The 25,025-nt window shown below is 43.3% G+C and overlaps 1 protein-coding gene across 4 annotated transcripts in view; it reads left to right on the forward strand.

The window, feature by feature from the left end:
* Window positions 1-25,025, forward strand: part of LOC121550226 (ras GTPase-activating protein 1-like) — a 67,217-nt gene that overhangs the window by 9,791 nt on the left and 32,401 nt on the right. Inside the window, exon 1 of one of the 4 annotated variants that reach the window (XM_045226785.1) lies at window positions 24,269-24,366. The exons of the other annotated variants lie outside the window; for them this stretch is intronic. Coding sequence (XP_045082720.1) covers window positions 24,344-24,366 — 23 coding nt within the window. The 5' untranslated portion in view covers window positions 24,269-24,343. Of the gene's footprint in view, window positions 1-24,268; window positions 24,367-25,025 lie in introns of those variants that run through there. 4 annotated transcript variants of the gene reach the window in all.

The raw sequence follows: 25,025 nt of genomic DNA on the forward strand, positions 1-25,025 counted from the left end.
TTGCAAGGTATTGTGACTCTTTGCCCTCAGTTGGCACAGTCTTACCTGGAACCGGTTCTGGAATGGGAAGGGAAATAATATCCACCTAGACTTAAAACTGCAACACCTCAACAACTTCTTTTAAGTCATTTTGTAAGAGCCTGGGTCCAATCATAACTGAGCAAGCAGCAGACGGGATTAGCACGTCCATTTGTGTACTTAAGGACTTTATGGACACCACAGATGTTGAGTTAGAGGCATTAAAGTCTAGTGGCATCCATTTACTTTAAACAATTTTTATTTCACCTTTTATTTAACCAGGTAAGCCAGTTGAGAACATGTTCTCATTTACAACTGCGACCTGGCCAAGATAAAGCAAAGCAGTGCGATTTAAAAACAACAACAGCACAGAGTTACATATGGAATAAACAAAAACGTACAGTCAATAACACAATAGAAAATAGAAAATCTATATACAGTGTGTGCAAATGTAGTAAGTTATGGAGGTAAGGCAATAAATAGGCCAAAGTGCAAAATAATTACAATTTGTATTAACACTGGAGTGATAGATGTGCAGAAGATGATGTGCAAATAGAGATACTGGGGTGCAAATGAGCAAAATAAATAACAATGTAAATAACAATATGGGGATGAGGTAGTTGGGTGGGCTAATTACAGATGAGCTGTGTACAGGTACAGTGATCGGTAAGCTGCTCTGACAACTGATGCTTAAAGTTAATGAGGGAGTTAAGTGTCTCCAGCTTCAGAGATTTTTGTAGTTCGTTCCAGTCATTTGCAGCAGAGAACTGGAAGGAATGGCGGATGACCAGTGAGAGACACCTGCTGGAGCGCATACTACGGGTGGGTGTTGCTATGGTGACCAATGAGCTAAGATAAGGCGGGGATTTGCCTAGAAGTGATTTATAGATGACCTGGCGACGAATATGTAGTGAGGGCCAGCCAACGAGAGCGTACAGGTCACAATGGTGGGTAGTATATGGGGCTTTGGTCACAAAACGGATGGCACTGTGATAGACTACATCCAATTTGCTGAGTAGAGTGTTGGAGGCTATTTTGTAAATGACATCGCCGAAGTCCAGGATCGGTCAGTTTTACAAGGGTATGTTTAGCAGCATGAGTGAAGGAGGCTTTGTTGCGAAACAGGAAGCCAATTCTAGATTTAACTTTGGATTGGAGATGCTTCATGTGAGTCTGGAAGGAGAGTGTACGGTCTAACCAGACACCTAGGTATTTGTAGTTGTCCACATATTCTAAGTCAGACCTGCCGAGAGTAGTGATTCTAGTCGGGCGGGCGGGTGCAAGCAGCGTTCGATTGAAGAGCATGCATTTAGTTTTACTAGCGTTTAAGAGCAGTTGGAGGCCACGGAAGCAGTGTTGTATGGCATTGAAGCTCGTTTGGAGGTTTGTTAACACATTGTCCAGTGAAGGATCAGATGTATACAAAATGGTGTCGTCTGCGTAGAGGTGGATCTGAGAGTCACCAGCAGCAAGAGCAACATCATTGATATACACAGAGAATAGAGTCCGCCCGAGAATTGAACCCTGTGGCACCCCCATAGACTGCCAGAGGTCCAGACAACAGGCCCTCCGATTTGACACATTGAACTCTATCTGAAAAGTAGTTGGAGAACCAGGCAAGGCAGTCAGTTGAGAAACCAAGGCTATTTAGTCTGCCAATAAGAATGCGGTGATTGACAGAGTCAAAAGCCTTGGCCAGGTCGATGAAGACGGCTGCACAGTACTGTCTTTTATCGATCGCGGTTATTATATCGTTTAGGACCTTGAGCGTGGTTGAGGTGCACTCATGACCAGCTCGGAAACCAGATTGCATAGCGGAGAAGGTACGGTGGGATTCGAAGTGGTCGGTGATCTGTTTGTTAACTTGGCCTTCAAATACTTTCGAAAGGCAGGGCAGGATGGATATAGGTCTATAACAGTTTGGATCTAGAGTGTCACCCCCTTTGAAGAGGGGGATGACCGCGGCAGCTTTCCAATCTCTGGGGATCTCAGACGATATGAAAGAGAGATTGAACAGGCTAGTAATAGGGGTTGCGACAATTTCGGCTGCTAATTTTAGAAAGAAAGGGTCCAGATTGTCTAGCCCAGCTGATTTGTAGGGGTCCAGATTTTGCAGCTCTTTCAGGACATCCGCTATCTGAATTTGGGTGAAGGAGAAGCGGGGGAGGGGGGCATGGGCAAGTTGCAGCGGATGGTGCAGAGCTGGTGGCCGGGGTAGGGGTAGCCAGGTGGAAAGCATGGCCAGCCGTAGCAAAATGCTTATTGAAATTCTCGATTATCGTAGATTTATCGGTGGTGACAGTGTTTCCTAGCCTCAGTGCAGTGGCTAGCTGGGAGGAGGTGCTTTTATTCTCCATGGACTTTAGTGTCCCAAAACTTTTTGGAGTTAGTGCTACAGGATGCACATTTCTGTTTGAAAAAGCTAGCCTTTGCTTTCCTAACTGATTGTGTATATTGGTTCCTGACTTCCCTGAAAAGTTGCATATCGCGGGGGCTGTGCGATGCTAATGCAGTACGCCACAGGATGTTTTTGTGCTGGTCAAGGGCAGTCATGTCTGGGGTGAACCAGGGACTATATATGTTCTTAGTTCTGCATTTTTTGAATGGGGTATGCTTATTTAAGATGGAGAGGAAAGCACTTTTGAAGAACATCCAGGCATGAGGTCAATATCCATCCAGGATACCCGGGCCAGGTCAATTGGAAAGGCCTGCTCGCTGAAGTGTTTTAGGGAGCGTTTGACAGTGATGAGGGGTGGTCGTTTGACCGCGGACCCACTACGGACGCAGGCAATGAGGTAGTGATCGCTGAGATCCTGGTTGAAGACAGCGGAGGTGTGTTTAGAGGGTAAATTAGTCAGGATGATACAGTGGGGGAAAAAAGTATTTAGTCAGCCACCAATTGTGCAAGTTCTCCCACTTAAAAAGATGAGAGGCCTGTCATTTTCATCATAGGTACACGTCAACTATGACAGACAAAATGAGAAAAAAAATTCCAGAAAATCACATTGTAGGATTTTTTATGAATTTATTTGCAAATTATGGTGGAAAAATAGTATTTGGTCAATAACAAGTTTCTCAATACTTTATTATATACCCTTTGTTGGCAATGACACAGGTCAAACGTTTTCTGTAAGTCTTCACAAGGTTTTCACACACTGTTGCTGGTATTTTGGCCCATTCCTCCATGCAGATCTCCTCTAGAGCAGTGATGTTTTGGGGCTGTTGCTGGGCAACACAGACTTTCAACTCCCTCCAAAGGTTTTCTATGGGGTTGAGATCTGGAGACTGGCTAGGCCACTCCAGGACCTTGAAATGCTTCTTACGAAGCCACTCCTTAGTTGCCCGGGTGGTGTGTTTGGGATCATTGTCATGCTGAAAGACCCAGCCACGTTTCATCTTCAATGCCCTTGCTGATGGAAGGAGGTTTTCACTCAAAATCTCACGATACATGGCCCCATTCATTCTTTCCTCTACACGGATCAGTCGTCCTGGTCCCTTTGCAGAAAAACAGCCCCAAAGCATGATGTTTCCACCCCCATGCTTCACAGTAGGTATGGTGTTCTTTGGATGCAACTCAGCATTCTTTGTCCTCCAAACACGACGAGTTGAGTTTTTACCAAAAAGTTCTATTTTGGTTTCATCTGACCATATGACATTCTCCCAATCCTCTTCTGGATCATCCAAATGCACTCTAGCAAACTTCAGATGTGCCTGGACATGTACTGGCTTAAGCAGGGAGCTGCAGGATTTGAGTCCCTGGCGGCGTAGTGTGTTACTGATGGTAGGCTTTGTTACTTTGGTCCCAGCTCTCTGCAGGTTATTCACTAGGTCCCCCCGTGTGGTTCTGGGATTTTTGCTCACCGTTCTTGTGATCATTTTGACCCCATGGGGTGAGATCTTGCGTGGAGCCCCAGATCGAGGGAGATTATCAGTGGTCTTGTATGTCTTCCATTTCCTAATAATTGCTCCCACAGTTGATTTCTTCAAACCAAGCTGCTTACCTATTGCAGATTCAGTCTTCCCAGCCTGGTGCAGGTCTACAATTTTGTTTCTGGTGTCCTTTGACAGCTCTTTGGTCTTGGCCATAGTGGAGTTTGGAGTGTGACTGTTTGAGGTTGTGGACAGGTGTCTTTTATACTGATAACAAGTTCAAACAGGTGCCATTAATACAGGTAACGAGTGGAGGACAGAGGAGCCTCTTAAAGAAGAAGTTACAGGTCTGTGAGAGCCAGAAATCTTGCTTGTTTGTTGGTGAACAAATACTTATTTTCCACCATAATTTGCAAATAAATTCATAAAAAATCCTACAATGTGATTTTCTGGATTTTTTTTCTCCTTTTGTCTGTCATAGTTGACGTGTACCTATGATAAAAATTACAGGCCTCTCTCATCTTTTTAAGTGGGAGAACTTGCACAATTGGTGGCTGACTAAATACTTTCCCCCCCCCCACTGTATCTATGAGGGTGCCCATGTTTACGGATTTAGGGTTGTACCTGGTAGGTTCCTTGATAATTTGTGTGAAATTGAGGGCATCTAGTTTAGATTGTAGGACGGCCAGGGTGTTAAGCATATCCCAGTTTAGGTCACCAAGCAGTACGAACTCTGAGGATAGATGGGGGGCAATCAATTCACATATGGTGTCCAGGGCACAACTGGGGGCTCAGGGGGGTCTGTAGCAAGCAGCAACAGTGAGATACTTATTTCTGGAAAGGTGGAAGCTCAAACTGTTTGGGCACAGACTTGGATTGTATGATAGAGCTCTACAGTAGATTGCAACTCCGCCCCCTTTGGCAGTTCTATCTAGACGGAAAATGTTGTAGTTCGGGATGGACATTTCTGAATTTTTGGTGGCCTTCCTAAGCCAGGATTCAGACACTGCTAGAACATCAGGGTTGGCAGAGTGTGCTAACACAGTGAATAACTCAAACTTGGGGAGGAGGCTTCTGATGTTAACATGCAAGAAACCAAGGCTTTTACGGTTACAGAAGTCAACAAATGATAGCGCCTGGGGAGTAAGAGTGCTACTGGGGGCTACAGGGCCTGGGTTAACCTCTACATCACCAGAGGAACAGAGGAGGAATAGAATAAGTATATGGCTAAAGGCTTTAAGAACTGGTCTTCTAGCGCGTTGGGTATAGAGAATATACGGGGCAGATTTCCCGGCGTTGTAGAATAGATTCAGGGCAATATGTACAGACAAGGATATGGAAGGATATGAGTACAGTGGAGGTACACCTAAGCATTGGGTAACGATGAAAGAGATAGCATCACTGGAGGTACTGATTTGAGCCGGTCTCCGTGTGTATGGGTGGTGGGACAAAGGAGCTATCTGAGGCAGGTTGAGCGGGACTGGGGGCTTTACAGTGAATAGTACAATAACAACTAACCCAAACAGCAATAGGCTATGCATATTGACATGGGAGAGAGGCATAACGCAATCACAGGTGTTATTCGAGAGGGCTAAGACAACAACTGGTAATGGCGACAAAAGTTTTGGCTGAGGCTAAACAGATGAACAGGATGGGGTACTGTGTAAAGGAACAGTCCAGCGGGCATCAGATGTGTAGCTGAGTGATCATAAGGTCCAGTGAACAGCAATAGGTAAGTCCGGGAGCAGTTTGTAGGCTGCTACAGCAGAGGCGAGAAGGAGGCACGGCTGTTGATTGCGTGTGCTAGCGGGCCGGTGCTAGCAGATGGATCTTCATGGTCGTTGCAACGGGAAGCCTGTTGAAACCACATCAGACGATTACGTCGGCAGACCAGTCGTGATGGATTGGCAGGGCTCCGTGTCGACACTAGGAGGTCCCGTCCGGTTGACAGAGAGGTGGATAGCCGGGAGATGGGCCTGGCTCGAGGCTAACTCAAGGCTAACTGGTGCTAGCTTCGGGACAAGTGGTGATTAGCAAACAACAACATCCATTCGGTTGCAGCTAGCTAGTTGTGATGATCCGGTGTTAAGGTCCAGTGATTCCGGCAGAAAAAAACGAAATGCTCTGGGTCGATAGCACGCTGTGCAGACTGGCCAATAATTGTCCAGGCTAGAGCTGGCTGGTAGGTAGTGCAGGCCACGGACAGTGGTGAAGACCGTTAACGGTGGCTAATAGCAATAGCTAATAGCAAGTAGCTAGTTAGCTGGCTAGTTTCAGCCGTGGGTTCTTGATAAAAGGTATGAAGAAATAACATAATCCGTTCCACATTGTGTGAGGCGGGTTGCAGGAAAGTATATTTAGTTAAGGATGGAAAGTGAGAGCGAAATATATACCGAAAAAAAAAAAAGAAGAAAATGGCTATTTACACAAGGACACAACATAATACACGACCGCACTGCTATGCCAACTTGGAATTATGTGTTACATTTTAGTAAATTAGCAGACTTACAGGAGCAATTAGAGTTAAGTGCCTTGCTCAAGGGGACAAACAGATTTTTCACCTAATCTGCTCAGGGATTTGAACTAGACCTTTTGGTTACTGGCCCAACAATCTTAACCATTACCATTAGGCTACCTGCCATCCATCAAGCTGCTTGACAGACCGGGGACATTCTAGCCCTTGTGGAGGTTGTCAGGGAGGCAGAGCTGTTCAAAACCCAACCAGGCAGATTTCACAACATTCCCTGGTTTTAACAGAAACATTCTGTCAAAAGTGAAGTACAGTGAGTTGTGGGGGTGGATTAGGTCCAAATTGAAGGAGTGGAGAAATGTTCCCTTTTTGATTTGAAACAATTTAGGTGCAGGCTAGCATGGGATGTGGTTGGCTTAGTCTGACCATCAAACCCTGTCAGGAGTAGGCTAAATCAGCTGTTGTCACAAAATATCTCTTATTGATTTGTATTTATCAGTACAGTTTTTTTATCTGTAGAACTTCCCATGTATAATTGTTCTGCTGTCTACTGTAACAAAGTAAAAATCTAACTTTTATTTATGCTTCTTGATTAATTCATCGTTTGAAAAAATCCATAATGTTAACAGTTGAAATTAAACACCATTGACAGTTGCATTTGGACATGTAACTACATACAGATAGTAACAGCCTAATTTCTGAGCAGTCATTCAACTAACTACTACAGAACAAGACAGTCTGGAGCTAAAATGTCACTGATGTGCAGAATTTCTCTTGAATGTTGTAATCTGAATACTGGAAGGTTGTTGACAACGTACAGTGCCTTCGGAAAGTACTCAGACCCTTTGACTTTTTCCACATTTTGTTACAGCCTTATTCTGAATTGGATTAAATAAATAAAATTCCTCAGCAATCTACACACAATACCCCATAATGACAAAGCCAAAACAGGTTTTTAGAAATGTTTGCAAATTTATAAAAAATACAAAAACAAGATACCTTATTTACATAAGTATTCAGACCCTTTGCTATGAGACTCGAAATTGAGCTCAGGTGCATCCTGTTTCCATTGATCATCCTTGAGATGTTTTACCTGTGGTAAATTCTATTGATTGGACATGATTTGGAAAGGCACACACCTGTCAATGTAAGGTCCCACAGTTGACAGTGCATGTCAGAGCAAAAACCAGGTCGAAGGAATTGTCCGTAGAGCTCCGAGACAGGATTTTGTCGAGGCACAGATCTGGGGAAGGGAACCAAAACCATTTCTGCAGCATTGAAAGTCCCCAAGAACATAGTGGCCTCCGTCATTCTTAAATGGAAGAAGTTTGGAACCGCCAAGACTCTTCCTAGAGCTGGCCGCCCGGCCAAACTGAGAAATTGGGGGAGAAGGGCCTTGGTCAGGGTGACCAAGAACCCGGTGGATAACAATCTCTGCAGCACTCCACCAATCAGGCCTTTTATGGTAGTGGCCAGACGGAAGCCACTCCTCAGTAAAAGGCACATGACAGCCCGCTTGGAGTTTGCCAAAAGGCACCTGAAGACTCTCAGACCATGAGAAACAAGATGCTTTGGTCTGATGAAACCAAGATTGAACTCTTTGGCCTGAATGCCAAGCGTCACGTCTAGAGGAAACCTGGCACATCCCTACGGTGAAGCATGGTGGTGGCAGCAAACATCCAGCGGCAGGGACTGGGAGACTAGTCAGGATTGAGGGAAAGCTGAACGAAGCAAAGTACAGCGAGATCCTTGATGAAAACCTGCTCAGGACCTCAGACTGGGGCGAAGGTTCACCTTCCAACAGGACAACGACCCTAAGCACACAGCCAAGACAGCGCAGGAGGGGCTTTGGGACAAGTCTCTGAATGTCCTTGAGTGGCCCAGCCAGAGCCAGGACTTGAACCTAATTGAACATCTCTGGAGAGACCTGAAAATAGCTGTGCACCGACGCTCCCCATCCATCCTGACAGAGCTTGAGAGGATCTGCAGAGAAGAATGGGAGGAACTCCCCAACTACAGGTGTGCCAAGCTTGTAGCGTCGTGTCATTTGTCATTATGGGTTATTGTGTGTAGTTTGATGAGGAGGGAAAAAACAATTTAATCAATTTCAGCATAAGGCTGTAACGTAACAAAATGGGGAAAAAGTCAAGGGGTTTGAATACTTTCCGTTTGCACTGTATGCACTGATGCTGTCTGCACCAACACAGGTGTACCTGAAAGGCAAATACATGCACTAATGCATAATTAATAATAGCCATTATAATAGCCTAAAGATCTCAAAGAAAAACCTGTCAATTTTATTTTTAATTTTGTTATATTATAGACACTGCTGTGTTTCCAGATGTAATATATTTTTTTGTGTGGTTTGTGCGAAGCATATACACAATTGTTTTATCCATCTTAGGTAACACTATATATATCAATAGTGCACATGACTGTGTTCTTTCATGTCCCTCACACAGACCTAGAGGCAATCAACCCAGCATGACAAAGATATTGTCCTGTTAAATGATGGGAAATCAGCTGGTTAGGCTTCTTCTTGAATTTGAGTGCTTCAGGATAGGGTTATGAATGAAGTGAAAATGACCACGGCCCATATTTAGGAAGTTATGAACAGGGGGGACCTGATTCTAGATCAGCACTCCTACTCTAAGACACTTTATGTATATGGGCCCAGGACATGAACTGGCACTGGTTTTATTCAGTGACGATGATTACTCACCCTCTTTGGAAAGCTCTCTCTGGAGACTGGCTCTCCCCTGGTTGAAATAAAATAAGATCCAACATAAGAGTCTATATCAGAAAGTACAGCAACATCCATAGTTATGGACTTGCAAACAGAAGTCATCATAGTGTCCATTACTGTCTGTAACATTGTAACGTTAGTTTAGAGTAAGGCATATAGCTAGCTAAAGTTAGCTAGCTAGTTTTGTCTTTGAGAAGGTCTGTTACTTATGCACTACTAGCTAGCAACGTGACCCTTAGTTCTGCACTGCCTGTCGTCAAGCTTTCCAATTCTGAGGCGACCTGCTATTTGCAGCTTATCTACTGTTCCGTGGTCTGTCACGTTCTACAATTTGTAGTCCCATCCCCCCTCCTCTTTGTGAGTCCTGTGATCAGGCTAAATTACTGGACGTGTAGGCTATTCCTCTGTGTCGTGTTAGCTGGCACCAACAAGCAGGCCGGGAGTGAGGTGGAAATCATTCACAAAGTTGGACATGGTTCCATACTCTTTCTTCCAGAGTGTGAGTCTGTGCTAAACATAGCACTTTGTAGAACGCCACGGAGAGAGCGACACAACCAGCGGCAGTCAGACTCATTCACACCCCTGTACAACAGAGGCTTATTCATGAACAATAATGGGATCAGTGTTTCACACTAACAACTGCTTAACGAAGAAGACAAGGAAGACGTCAGGAGCCCTAATGCCACACTCCCCACCTCGGAGAACACCATCCCAGTGCCTGAGCTAAAACAAATAGGGCACTGGGAAACAAGCCGTTTATTTTGAGTTTCCACAAAGATTAGAGAGGATTTTGAGTCGTAAACTGTTTCCCTTAGGGGGGAAAAAGGGAAAAGAAAAGTTGGATTTGTACGGTGCTTCAGACAGTATTGATACCCCTTCACTTATTCCAAGTTTTGTTGTTACAGCCTGAATTCAAAATGGAATAATACTTTTTTATCTCAACCGTCTACACACAATACCCCATAATGATGACGTGAAAACATGTTTGCAAATAAAATGAAATGCAGAAATATCTCATTTACCTAAGTATTCACACCCCTGAGTTAATACTTTGTAGAAGAACCTTTGGCAGCGATTACAGCTGTGTAAGTCTGTAAGAGCATTCCACACCTGAATTGTGCAACATTTGCCCATTATTCTTCAAGCTCTGTCAAATTGGTTGTTGATCATTGCTAGACAACCATTTTCAGGTCTTGCCATAGATTTTCAAGTAGATTTAACTCAACTGTATCTCGACCACTCAGGAACGTTCACTGTCTTCTTGGTAAGCAACTCCAGTGTAGATTTGGCCTTGTGTTGTAGATTATTGTACCGCTGAAAGGTGAATTCCTCTCCCAGTGTCTGGGGGAAAGCAGATTGAACCAGGTTTTCTTCTAGGATTTTGCCTGTGCTTAGCTCCATTCCATGTATTTTTTAAATCCTGGAAATCTCCCCAGTCCTTAACGATTACAAGCATACCCATCACATGATGCAACCACCATTATGCTTGAACATATGGAGAGTGGTACTTGGTAATGTGTTGCATTGTATTTGCCCCAAACATAGCACTTTGTATTCAGGTCAAAAAGTGAATTCCTTTGCCACATTTTTTGCAGTATTACTTTAGTGCCTTGTTGCAAACAGGATGCATGTTTTGTAAAAAAAAAATGTTTATTCTGTACAGGCTTCCTTTTCACTCTGTCAGTTAGATTAGTATTGTGGAGTAACTACAATGTTGTTGATCCATCTTCTGTTTCTCCTATCACAGCCATTCTATCACAGCCATCCTTCCACTCAGGCAACTGAGTTAGGAAGCACACCTGTATCTTTGTAGTGACTGGGTGTATTGAGACACCATCTAAAGTGTAATTCTTAACTTCACCATGCTCAAAGGGATATTCTAAATCTGCTTTAAAAAATAAAATAAATCCATCTACCAATAGGTGCCCTTCTTCTTTGTGAGGCATTGGAAAACATCCTTGGTTTTTGTGGTTGAATCCGTTTTTGAAATTCACTGCTCAACTGAGGGACCTTACAGATAATGGTATGTGTGGGATACAGAGATGAGGTAGTCATTCAGAAATCATGTTAAACACTATTATTACACACAGTGAGTCCATGCAACGTATTGTGTGACTTGTTAAGCACATATTTACTCCTGAACATATTTAGGCTTGCCATAACAAAGGGGTTGAATACTTATTGACACAAGACATTTCAGCTTTTCATTCATTTGTAAAAATGTCAAAAAACATATTTCCACTTTGACATTATGGGGTATTGTGACAAAAAATCCAGGCTGTAACACAACAAAATGTGAAAAAAATCAAGAGGTGTGAATACTTTCTGAAGGCACTGGAGATCAGCGGGTGTGTGAATGAGTTTGCCAGATAAGCAGTTAGTCATGAAAATGTTGCTTGCTGAAGTGCTAATTGAGCACCCACGCTCCCTAATTGCCTTTTTGAAACGTGGTGCCAGTGGAATTCCTAACGGCGCGACGATCCAGTCACATACATATCCCCTTGTTGAGATAGTCCTTTATAACAATTCACTTTTGTATTAATGTCTGTCATTGCAAAGATTTGATGACTGGTAATCCCAACAATTAGAATTAGTGTAGGCCTCGGAGAGCCTTATTAAGAGTGTAGCCTAATTTCCTAGGCCTAAGCGTTTGAAATTTCTGCAATGCACACAACTGAAAAGCCACAAGCCGCCACTCTAAAACTAAATGCAGCTTATATTGCAGCGTACAGCTTCTTTGTCTGGTTTTGCCTGGATGCTGGTTGACAGTTCTTAGTTGTTGCTAAATTGTTACGTTTTTGTCATCTTACAAACTAATGCATACATCAGTGCAGTAATGGTAACATTCATATTAGATCACACGCTCTGTGCTGTGCATTGATAAGGCATACGGTTTCCAAGCATTTATTTTATGTTACGCAATGTCCTGTCATGCCCCTCCCAATACCCACACTGCCCTGCCTTTTTTCTCCTGCATCCTGTTTTCAAGACTTCTGAGCTGCTCATTGTGGCCTCCACAGGATCTTCAAAGACATTCTACAATAGTTTGGGATTTTATCTATACTGAACAAAAATATAAACGCATGTGAAGTGTTGGTCCCATGTTTCATGAGCTGAAATAAAACATCCCAGAAATGTTTCGTACGCACACAGTGTATTTCTCTCAAATGTTTTGCACAAATTTAGATAATCCATCCACCTGACAGGTGTGGCATATCAAGAAGCTGATTAAACAGCATGATCATTACACAGGTGCACCTTGTGCACGGGACAATACATGGCAACTCTAAAATGTGCAGTTTTGTAACACAACACAATGCCACGGATGTCTCAAGTTTTGAGGGAGCGTGCAATTAACATGATGACTGCAGGAATGTCCACAAGCTGTTGCCAGAGAATTTAATGTGCATTTATTTACCATAAGCCACCTCCAACATTGTGTTAGAGAATTTGGCAGTACGTCCAATCGGCTTCACAACCGCAGACCACGTACAACCACGCCAGCCCAGGACCTCCAATTCCGGCATCTTCACCTGCGGGATCGTTTGAGACCAGCCTTCCGGTCAGTTGATGAAACTGTGGGTTTGCTCAGTCAACAGCCTGATCAACTCTATGTGAAGGAGATGCAGTGCATTCGGAAAGTATTCAGACCCCTATACTTTTTCTACATTTTGTTACGTTACAGCCTTATTCTAAAATTGAATAAATATTTGTTTTTCCTCATCAATCTACACACAATACCCCATAATGACAAAGCCAAAACAGGTTTTTAGAAAATGTAGAAGAAAAAAACGTAAATACCTTATTTACATAAGTATTCAGACCCTTTGCTTTGAGACTCGAAATTGAGATCAGGTGCATCCTGTTTCAATTGATCATCCTTGATGTTTCTACAACTTGATTGGAGTCCGCCTGTGGTAAATTCAATTGATTGGACATGATTTGGAAAGGCACACACCTGTCTATATAAGGTCCAGCAGTTGACAGTGCATGTCAGAGCAAAAACCAAGACATGAGGTCGAAGGAATTGTCCGTAGCGCTCCGAGACAGGATTGTGTCGAGGCACAGATCTGGGGAAGGGTACCAACACATTTCTGCAGCATTGAAGGTCCCCAAGAACAGTGGTTCCATCATTCTTAAATGGAAGAAGTTTGTAAACACCAAGACTCTTCCTAGAGCTGGCTGCCCGGCCAAACTGAGCAATCGGGCGAGAAGGGCCTTGGTCAGGGAGGTGAACAAGAACCCAGTGGTCACTCTGACAAGAGCTCCAGAGTTCCTCTGTGGAGATGGGAGAACTTTCCAGAAGGACAGCCATCTCTGCAGCACTCCACCAATCAAGCCTTTATGGTAGAGTGGCCAGACGGAAGCCACTCCTCAGTAAAAGGCACATGACAACCTGTTTGGAGTTTGCCAAAAGGCACCTAAAGGACTGTCAGACCATGAGAAACAAGATTCTCTGGTCTGATGAAACCAAGATTCAACTCTTTGGCCTGAATGCCAAGCGTCACGTCTGGAGGAGACCTGGCACCATCCCTACGGTGAAACATGGTGGTGGCAGCATCATGCTGTGGGGATGTTTTTCAGCGACAGGGACTGGGAGACTAGTCAGGATCGAGGGAAAGATGAACGGAGCAAAGTACAGAGATCCTTGATGAAAACCTGCTCCAGAGTGCTCAGGACCTCAGACTGGGGCGAAGGTTCACCTTCCAACAAGACAACGACCCTAAGCAACGACCCTGAATGTCCTTGAGTGGCCTAGCCAGAGGTTGGACTTGAACCTGATCGAACATCTCTGGAGAGACCTGAAAATAGCTGTGCAGCGACGCTCCCCATCCAACCTGACAGAGCTTGAGAGGATCTGCAGAGAAGAATGGGAGAACCTCCCAAAATACAGGTGTGGCAATCTTGTAGCATCATACCCAAGAAGACTTGAGGCTGTAATCGCTGCCCAAAGGTGCTTCAACAAAGTACTGAGTAAAGGGTCTGAATACTTTTGTAAATGTGATATTTCCGTTTTTAATGAATATGCAAAAATGTATAACTTGTTTTTGATTTGTCATTATGGGGTGTAGATTGATAAGGGGGAAAAAACTATTTAATCAATTTTAGAACAAGGCTGTAACGTAACAAAATGTGGAAAAAGTCAAGGGGTCTGAAAACTTCCGAATGCGCTATGTCACGCTGCATGAGGGAAATGGTCACACCAGATACTGATTGGTTTTCTGATCCATACCCCTACTTAAAAAAAAAAAGGTATCTGTGACCAACAGTTGCAGATCTGTATTCCCAGTCATGTGAAATCCATAGATTAGGACCTAATGAACTTATTTCAATTTACTGATTTCCTTATATGAACTGTAAGTTATTAAAATTGTAGAAATTGTTGCAATTTGCGTTTTATTTTTGTTCAGTGTATTTTTGATCAAGCCTTTTTCAGAACTTTTACTCTCTACATTGTCACAAAACAAACACATTTTGCTTAGCTACTGAATAGTAAGCCTAACTGAATAACCAAAAGTATGACTACACGAAAACGTTTTGTCAGTGTACAAAACATTACATAGACTGACTAGGTGAATCCAGGTGAAAGCTAAGATCCCTTATTGATGTCACTTGTAAAATCCACTTCAATCAGTGTAGATGAAGGGGAGGAGACCGGTTAAAGAAGGATGTTTAAGCCTTGAGACAATTGAGACATGGATTGTGTATGTGTGCCAATCAGAGGGTGAATGGCCAAGGCAAAATATTTAAGTGCCTTTTGAACGGGGGATATGGTAGTAGGTGCCAAGCGCACCAGGTTGTGTCAAGAACTGCAACGCTGCTGGGTGTATCAAGAATGGTCCACCACCCAAAGGATATCCAGCCAAGTTCACACAACTTTGGGACGCATTGGAGTCAACATGGGCCAGCATTTCTATGAAAAGCTGTCGACACCACCTTGTATAGTCCATGCCCAGACAAATTTAGGCTGTTCTGAGGGCAAAATGGGGGGGTGCAACTCAACATTAGGAAGGTGTTCTTTAATGTTATGTACTGTACACTCAGTGTGTTTCTTTCATGTAAGATGAAAAATGAAGGCATGGCACATTGCACAAGTCCTGCCCTTTTTAAAAGGGGCTGCCTCTAGTAGTAACAACTTTATCAGAAACCCAAAGTTCTTACCTTTCTAACAGTACTAAGCAGGTGTTTGTTGGACTTATAGTTTTGAAACCTAAATGTACTTTGAGGGTAGTATACAATATTCTGCGTCTCTTAGAAAATGCCACCGAAGTGGGTCAGAGTTAACAGGTTAAATCAGATAAGACATGATTGCTAGTCATTTTGGAGGAGCAAAGCAGTCAGAACTCCCATAATGGCCCTCTGATTAAATGGGTCAAAAGCTTTGAGTAGCTTTGTAGGGAACCTGATTGGCAACCATAAGGTTGGAGTTTTGTTCTCTGTTTGGGCACTGTGATGGAGATGGGGCAACGTTCAGACTGGGCTCTAAAGACTTGGATGATGCCCTTAGCCCTCCATCTGTGTGCGTCAAGCTAGTCCCTGTGTGCTGTCACTCTCGCCCTGACTGAGGGTAACAAGCTGTGACACTGCGTCATCTGTGAAGAAAAATTGAGCAGGAATCAAAGCCTTAGCTTATTCCTAATTTTTAGGATGTAAAGTGGTCGAAAAAATTTACAGTTGAAGTCGGAGGTTTACATACACTTAGGTTGGAGTCATTAAAACTATTTTTTTTCAACCACTACACAAATTTCTTGTTAACAAACTATAGTTTTGGCAAGTCGGTTAGGACATCTACTTTGTGCATGACACAAGTAATTTTCCAACAATTGTTTACAGACAGATTATTTCACTTATTTACTGTATCACAATACCAGTGGGTCAGAAGTTTACATACACTAAGTTGACTGTGCCTTTAAACAGCTTGGAAAATTCCAGAAAATGATGTCGTGGCTTTAGGCTATAGCTTCTGATAGGCTAATTGACATCATTTGAGTCAATTGGAGGTGTGTGTACCTGTGGATGTATTTCAAGGCCTACCTTCAAACTCAGTGCCTCATTGCTTGACATCATGGGAAAATCAAAAGAAATCAGCCAAGACCTCAGAAAAAAAATTGTTCACCTCCACAAGTCTGGTTCATTCTTGGGAGGAATTTCCAAACGCCTGAATGTACCACATCCATCTGTACAAACAATAGTACGCAAGTATAAACATTATGGGACCACGCAGCCGTCATACCGCTCAGGAAGGAGACGTGTTCTGTCTCCAAGAGATGAACGTACTTTGGTGCGAAAAGTGCAAATCAATCCCAGAACAACAGCAAAGAACGTTGTGAAGATGCTGGAGGAAACAGATACAAAAGTATCTGTATCCACAGTAAAACGAGTCCTATATCGACAACCTGAAAGGCCGCTCAGCAAGGAAGAAGCCACTGCTCCAAAACCACCATAAAAAAGCCAGACTACGGTTTGCAACTGCACATGGGGACAAAGATCATACTTTTTGGAGAAATGTCCTCTGGTCTGATAAAAAAAAAATAGAACTGTTTGGCCATAATGACCATCGTTATGTTTGGAGGAAAAAGGGGGTTGCTTGCAAGCCGAAAAACACCATCCCAACCGTGAAGCACGGGGGTGGCAGCGTCATGCTGTGGGGGTGCTTTGCTGCAGGAGGGACTGGTGCACTTCACAAAATAGATGGCATCATGAGGAAGGAAAACTATGTGGATATATTGAAGCAATATCTCAAGACATCAGTCAGGAAGTTTAAAGCTTGGTCGCAAATGGTCTTCCAAAAGGACAATGACCCCAAGCATACTTCCAAAGTTGTGGCAAAATGGCTTAAGAACAACAAAGTCAAGATATTGGAGTGGCCATCACAAAGCCCTGACCTCAATCCTTTAGAACATTTATGGGCAGAACTGAAAAAGCATGTGCGAGTAAGGAGGCCCACAAATCTGACTCCGTTAAACCAGCTCTGTCAGGAGGAATGGGCCAAAATCCACCAAACTTATTGTGGGAAGCTTGTGGAAGGCTACCCAAAACGTTTGACCCAAGTTAAACAATTTAAAGGCAATGCTACCAAATACTAATTGAGTGTATGTAAACTTCTGACCCACTGGAAATGTTATGAAAGAAATAAAAGTTCAAATAAATCATTCTCTCTACTATTATTCTGACATTTCACATTCTTAAATAAAGTAGTGATCCTGACTGACCTAAGACAGGGAATATTTACTTGGATTAAGTGTCAGGAATTGTGAAAAATTGAGTAAAATGTATTTGGCTAAGGTGTATGTACAGTGGGGAGAACAAGTATTTGATACACTGCTGATTTTGCAGGCTTTCCTACTTACAAAGCATGTAGAGGTCTGTAATTTTAATCATAGGTACACTTCAACTGTGAGAGACAAAATCTAAAACAAAAATCCAGAAAATCACATTTGTGTGATTTTTAAGTAATTAATTTGCATTTTATTGCATGACATAAGTATTTGATCACCTACCAACCTGTAAGAATTCCGGCTCTCACAGACCTGTTAGTTTTTCATTAAGAAGCCCTCCTGTTCTCCACTCATTACCTGTAGTAACTGCACCTGTTTGAACTCGTTACCTGTATAAAAGACACCTGTCCACACACTCAATCAAACAGACGCCAACCTCTCCACAATGGCCAAGACCAGAGAGCTGTGTAAGGACATCAGGGATAAAATTGTAGACCTGCACAAGGCTAGGATGGGCTACAGGACAATAGGCAAGCAGCTTGGTGAGAAGGCAACAACTGTTGGCGCAATTATTAGAAAATGGAAGAAGTTCAAGATGACGGTCAATCACCCTCGGTCTGGGGCTCCATGCAAGATCTCACCTCGTGGGGCATCAATGATCATGAGGAAGGTGAGGGATCAGCCCAGAACTACACGGCAGGACCTGGTCAATGACCTGAAGAGAGCTGGGACCACAGTCTCAAAGAAAACCATTAGTAACACACTACGCTGTCATGGATTAAAATCCTGCAGCGCACGCAAGGTCCCCCTGCTCAAGCCAGCGCATGTTCAGGCCCGTCTGAAGTTTGTCAATGACCATCTGGATGATCCAGAGGAGGAATGGGAGAAGATCATGTGGTCTGATGAGACAAAAATAGAGCTTTTTGGTCTAAACTCCACTCGCCGTGTTTGGAGGAAGAAGACGGATGAGTACAACCCCAAGAACACCATCCCAACCGTGAAACATGGAGGTGGAAACATCATTCTTTGGGAATGCTATTCTGCAAAGGGGACAGGACGACTGCACCGTATTGAGGGGAGGATGGATGGGGCCATGTATCGCGAGATCTTGGCCAACAACCTACTTCCCTCAGTAAGAGCATTGAAGATGGGTCGTGGCTGGGTCTTCCAGCATGACAACGACCCGAAACACACAGCCAGGGCAACTAAGGAGTGGCTCCGTAAGAAGCATCTCAAGGTCCTGGAGTGGCCTAGCCAGTCTCCAGACCTGAACCCAATAGAAAATATTTGGAGGGAGCTGAAAGTCCGTATTGCCCAGCGACAGCCCTGAAACCTGAAGGATCTAGAGAAGGTCTGTATGGAGGAGTGGGCCAAAATCCCTGCTGCAATGTGTGCAAACCTGGTCAAGACCTACAGGAAACGTATGATCTCTGTAATTGCAAACAAAGGTTTCTGTACCAAATATTAAGTTCTGCTTTTCTGATGTATCAAATACTTATGTCATGCAATAAAATGCAAAATAATTACTTAAAAATCATACAATGTGATTTTCTCGATTTTTGTTTTAGATTCCGTCTCACAGTTGAAGTGTACCTATGATAAAAATTACAGACCTCTACATGCTTTGTAAGTAGGAAAACCTGCAAAATCGGCAGTGTATCAAATACTTGTTCTCCCCACTGTAAACTTCCGACTTCAACTGTATATATGCCTTAATTTCTAAAATTGTATAGACTCTGTGGACTTCACATGTTGGTGCACGTGGGTCATTTTAGATGGAAATACCGAGATCACAATTTACATAATGGTCAGGTTGGTACATAATCCCATGTAGTGTTTACATCTGTAGCTGTGGCGTTTGTACATTTACCAAAATAATCCTGGAGTTTGTAATCAATTTGGAATTTCAGGGTGAGTGTCTTGAACCATGCACACAGCTAGATACAGGTGACATGTGGTTGTATGTAAGCCCCCCACAGAAGCCCCCAGAGGTCATAGCATTATGCTCAGGACTCGACATACAGGGCTTCCCACCGTGCCCGTTGAGGTTGTGGAAACCCTCTGGGCCAGTCAATCATCCACATTAGTGGCCTGCTTGGGCCAGTGAAAAAAATATATAATAATGCTGTTTTCAATCTAGGCTAAATAATTGATCAAACAAAAAAAGATTTTATCTTGGTATGTGCGCAAATTAATTAAAGGCAACCTTTTTCCGACCTCCAGAAGTGGTCTCCTGATGTGGTTTAAGTATTGTTGTGGACTTAGAACATCAAATGTGTGTATATACAGTGGGGAGAACAAGTATTTGATACACTGCCGATTTTGCAGGTTTTCCTACTTACAAAGCATGTAGAGGTCTGTAATTTTTATCATAGGTACACTTCAACTGTGAGAGACGGAATCTAAAACAAAAATTCAGAAAATCACATTGTATGATTTTTAAGTAATTAATTTGCATTTTATTGCATGACATAAGTATTTGATCACCTACCAACCTGTAAGAATTCCGGCTCTCACAGACCTGTTAGTTTTTCATTAAGAAGCCCTCCTGTTCTCCACTCATTACCTGTAGTAACTGCACCTGTTTGAACTCGTTACCTGTATAAAAGACACCTGTCCACACACTCAATCAAACAGACGCCAACCTCTCCACAATGGCCAAGACCAGAGAGCTGTGTAAGGACATCAGGGATACAATTGTAGACCTGCACAAGGCTGGGATGGGCTACAGGACAATAGAAAAGCAGCTTGGTGAGAAGGAAACAACTGTTGGCACAATTATTAGAAAATGGAAGAAGTTCAAGATGACGGTCAATCACCCTCGGTCTGGGGCTCCATGCAAGATCTCACCTCGTGGGGCATCAATGATCATGAGGAAGGTGAGGGATCAGCCCAGAACTACACGGCAGGACCTGGTCAATGACCTGAAGAGAGCTGGGACCACAGTCTCAAAGAAAACCATTAGTAACACACTACGCTGTCATGGATTAAAATCCTGCAGCGCACGCAAGGTCCCCCTGCTCAAGCCAGCGCATGTTCAGGCCCGTCTGAAGTTTGTCAATGACCATCTGGATGATCCAGAGGAGGAATGGGAGAAGATCATGTGGTCTGATGAGACAAAAATAGAGCTTTTTGGTCTAAACTCCACTCGCCGTGTTTGGAGGAAGAAGACGGATGAGTACAACCCCAAGAACACCATCCCAACCGTGAAACATGGAGGTGGAAACATCATTCTTTGGGAATGCTATTCTGCAAAGGGGACAGGACGACTGCACCGTATTGAGGGGAGGATGGATGGGGCCATGTATCGCGAGATCTTGGCCAACAACCTACTTCCCTCAGTAAGAGCATTGAAGATGGGTCGTGGCTGGGTCTTCCAGCATGACAACGACCCGAAACACACAGCCAGGGCAACTAAGGAGTGGCTCCGTAAGAAGCATCTCAAGGTCCTGGAGTGGCCTAGCCAGTCTCCAGACCTGAACCCAATAGAAAATATTTGGAGGGAGCTGAAAGTCCGTATTGCCCAGCGACAGCCCTGAAACCTGAAGGATCTAGAGAAGGTCTGTATGGAGGAGTGGGCCAAAATCCCTGCTGCAATGTGTGCAAACCTGGTCAAGACCTACAGGAAACGTATGATCTCTGTAATTGCAAACAAAGGTTTCTGTACCAAATATTAAGTTCTGCTTTTCTGATGTATCAAATACTTATGTCATGCAATAAAATGCAAAATAATTACTTAAAAATCATACAATGTGATTTTCTCGATTTTTGTTTTAGATTCCGTCTCACAGTTGAAGTGTACCTATGATAAAAATTACAGACCTCTACATGCTTTGTAAGTAGGAAAACCTGCAAAATCGGCAGTGTATCAAATACTTGTTCTCCCCACTGTATATACACACATTTGATGTTCTAAGTCCACAACAATACTTAAACCACATCAGGAGACCACTTCTGGAGGTCGGAAAAAGGTTGCCTTTAATTAATTTGCGCACATACCAAGATAAAATCTTTTTTTGTTTGATCAATTATTTAGCCTAGATTGAAAACAGCATTATTATATATTTTTTTCACTGGCCCAAGCAGGCCACTAATGTGGATGATTGACTGGCCCAGAGGGTTTCCACAACCTCAACGGGCACGGTGGGAAGCCCTGTATGTCGAGTCCTGAGCATAATGCTATGACCTCTGGGGGCTTCTGTGGGGGGCTTACATACAACCACATGTCACCTGTATCTAGCTGTGTGCATGGTTCAAGACACTCACCCTGAAATTCCAAATTGATTACAAACTCCAGGATTATTTTGGTAAATGTACAAACGCCACAGCTACAGATGTAAACACTACATGGGATTATGTACCAACCTGACCATTATGTAAATTGTGATCTCGGTATTTCCATCTAAAATGACCCACGTGCACCAACATGTGAAGTCCACAGAGTCTATACAATTTTAGAAATTAAGGCATATATACAGTTGAAGTCGGAAGTTTACAGTGGGGAGAACAAGTATTTGATACACTGCCGATTTTGCAGGTTTTCCTACTTACAAAGCATGTAGAGGTCTGTAATTTTTATCATAGGTACACTTCAACTGTGAGACGGAATCTAAAACAAAAATCGAGAAAATCACATTGTATGATTTTTAAGTAATTATTTTGCATTTTATTGCATGACATAAGTATTTGATACATCAGAAAAGCAGAACTTAATATTTGGTACAGAAACCTTTGTTTGCAATTACAGAGATCATACGTTTCCTGTAGGTCTTGACCAGGTTTGCACACATTGCAGCAGGGATTTTGGCCCACTCCTCCATACAGACCTTCTCTAGATCCTTCAGGTTTCAGGGCTGTCGCTGGGCAATACGGACTTTCAGCTCCCTCCAAATATTTTCTATTGGGTTCAGGTCTGGAGACTGGCTAGGCCACTCCAGGACCTTGAGATGCTTCTTACGGAGCCACTCCTTAGTTGCCCTGGCTGTGTGTTTCGGGTCGTTGTCATGCTGGAAGACCCAGCCACGACCCATCTTCAATGCTCTTACTGAGGGAAGTAGGTTGTTGGCCAAGATCTCGCGATACATGGCCCCATCCATCCTCCCCTCAATACGGTGCAGTCGTCCTGTCCCCTTTGCAGAATAGCATTCCCAAAGAATGATGTTTCCACCTCCATGTTTCACGGTTGGGATGGTGTTCTTGGGGTTGTACTCATCCGTCTTCTTCCTCCAAACACGGCGAGTGGAGTTTAGACCAAAAAGCTCTATTTTTGTCTCATCAGACCACATGACCTTCTCCCATTCCTCCTCTGGATCATCCAGATGGTCATTGGCAAACTTCAGACGGACCTAGACATGCACTGGCTTGAGCAGGGGGACCTTGCGTGCGCTGCAGGATTTTAATCCATGACGGCGTAGTGTGTTACTAATGGTTTTCTTTGAGACTGTGGTCCCAGCTCTCTTCAGGTCATTGACCAGGTCCTGCCGTGTAGTTCTGGGCTGATCCCTCACCTTCCTCATGATCATTGATGCCCCACGAGGTGAGATCTTGCATGGAGCCCCAGACCGAGGGTGATTGACCGTCATCTTGAACTTCTTCCATTTTCTAATAATTGTGCCAACAGTTGTTTCCTTCTCACCAAGCTGCTTTTCTATTGTCCTGTAGCCCATCCCAGCCTTGTGCAGGTCTACAATTGTATCCCTGATGTCCTTACACAGCTCTCTGGTCTTGGCCATTGTGGAGAGGTTGGAGTCTGTTTGATTGAGTGTGTGGACAGGTGTCTTTTATACAGGTAACGAGTTCAAACAGGTGCAGTTAATACAGGTAATGAGTGGAGAACAGGAGGGCTTCTTAAAGAAAAACTAACAGGTCTGTGAGAGCCGGAATTCTTACTGGTTGGTAGGTGATCAAATACTTATGTCATGCAATAAAATGCAAATTAATTACTTAAAAATCATACAATGTGATTTTCTGAATTTTTGTTTTAGATTCCGTCTCTCACAGTTGAAGTGTACCTATGATAAAAATTACAGACCTCTACATGCTTTGTAAGTAGGAAAACCTGCAAAATTGGCAGTGTATCAAATACTTGTTCTCCCCACTGTATATATTTTTTTACATATAAAGAAAGTGTGACTTTGAGAGTGAAAATCTTTAAAGAATAAACTCTGAAACCTGAAAAAACAAAACCGGAAAAATTGCATTTGGCAAAAGATAAAACCGACTTTATAGGGCCCTACAAATGCAAGGGTTTGATTTTTTCCCCCTCCACAAACAATCAATGTAAATATAATATTGTCAAGTTAAAATGTAATTATTTGTGAATGGAGGCTAGGTCATTATAGGCTATGGGCTACTTGCTCAGCCTGTAAAAAGATACATTGAAATTATGCGTGCGTCATCAGCTTTCTTGGGCCAGTATTTACATTCTGGCCAGTAGCATTGTTGGCACAGGCCCGGTGTGCTGCTGGCAAATTTACATGAATGTCAAGCCCTGATGTGTTGTTGCTTTCCAACCTCACTCGTGTGACGTTATGCCGTACCCACAGTGTCCCACTGCTCCTAAAACCAATGCGCTGCGTGATCATGATGCGTGGCTTTATTTTAGACTCCAGGGAAAGAGACATTCTTTCTGCTTGGCTTTAAGATGCAGACTGACTCAACCTCATCCTGTAAGAAAAAACCTTCCCTCAAAGCTTCTGGACAATAACAAAACTGGACAACTGATCAGAATATTTTTCAAATTGCTTAGCAAGGCATCCAGCATATGTGAGGTCTGGTCCAGTCCAGTAGCCCCCTTCCGCCTTTGGTTGCTGCTCACTGATCCTAGAGTACGGACTGACTTTATCGGGGCAGACGGTTTATAGCATCATGGCACAGACGGATTTAGTGTTGTGTTTGCGTTGCTTTCCGTGCAGGAGCATTCAGACCCTAGTCACTCCGACTCAACGTTCTCTTCAGCGGCAGAATAAGTAGCATCAGTGGAGAGGGCACACCTTGTGAGAGAGCGGGGCAGACGACGAGATGCAGCAGAGAGCCAACTCGGCGTAAGTGGGGCACCTAGCCAGCCAGCCCTCCCTTGCGCTCCTTTTACCCTCTTAACAGGCTGGTAGGACAGGAGACATAGGACGAGTTGCATGTTCCATCTCTTTTTCTCTCTCTCTGTTTATTCATCTCTCCCAGATGGAGTTGGGTTTTTGGAATTACCCATACCTTTTTTCCTTAAATATATTTTCGTAAGGCTTTGCTTTTGTTTGGAGCTGTGTTTGGGTGAGTTAATGCTATGATTCTAGTTTACATTCATAGACTTGTTGATGGAGTCCACATTAATTGGATCCATTGATATAGATAAAACAGCTGATGTATATAATGGTGTAGAAATGTGTCCCCCATGTTTTCCTCCTATAGTTACAACTTGATGCTCCTTTGTTGAGTTTTTATAGGCTAGTGTTGATAAATATTTGGGCAAGCTACATTATCCCTAACTTAGGCCTATTTGAATATGATTCCAAATATCACCGCTTTTTAGAAAATTTCACATGGAAAAACTTCGGATATTGCTTGATTCGTCTAATTAAAACAATTAAGACTCTCAAATTGATGACCACTGAAAAACCTTTGATTGATTTGATTGATGAAGTGGAATATACATTTAAATATAGGTTGTTTGGCTAGACATTGTTAGCGCCAGTGACAGAGGACAGTC

This window comes from Coregonus clupeaformis, chromosome 18 (genome assembly GCF_020615455.1).
Source record: "Coregonus clupeaformis isolate EN_2021a chromosome 18, ASM2061545v1, whole genome shotgun sequence".
NCBI lineage: Eukaryota > Metazoa > Chordata > Actinopteri > Salmoniformes > Salmonidae > Coregonus > Coregonus clupeaformis.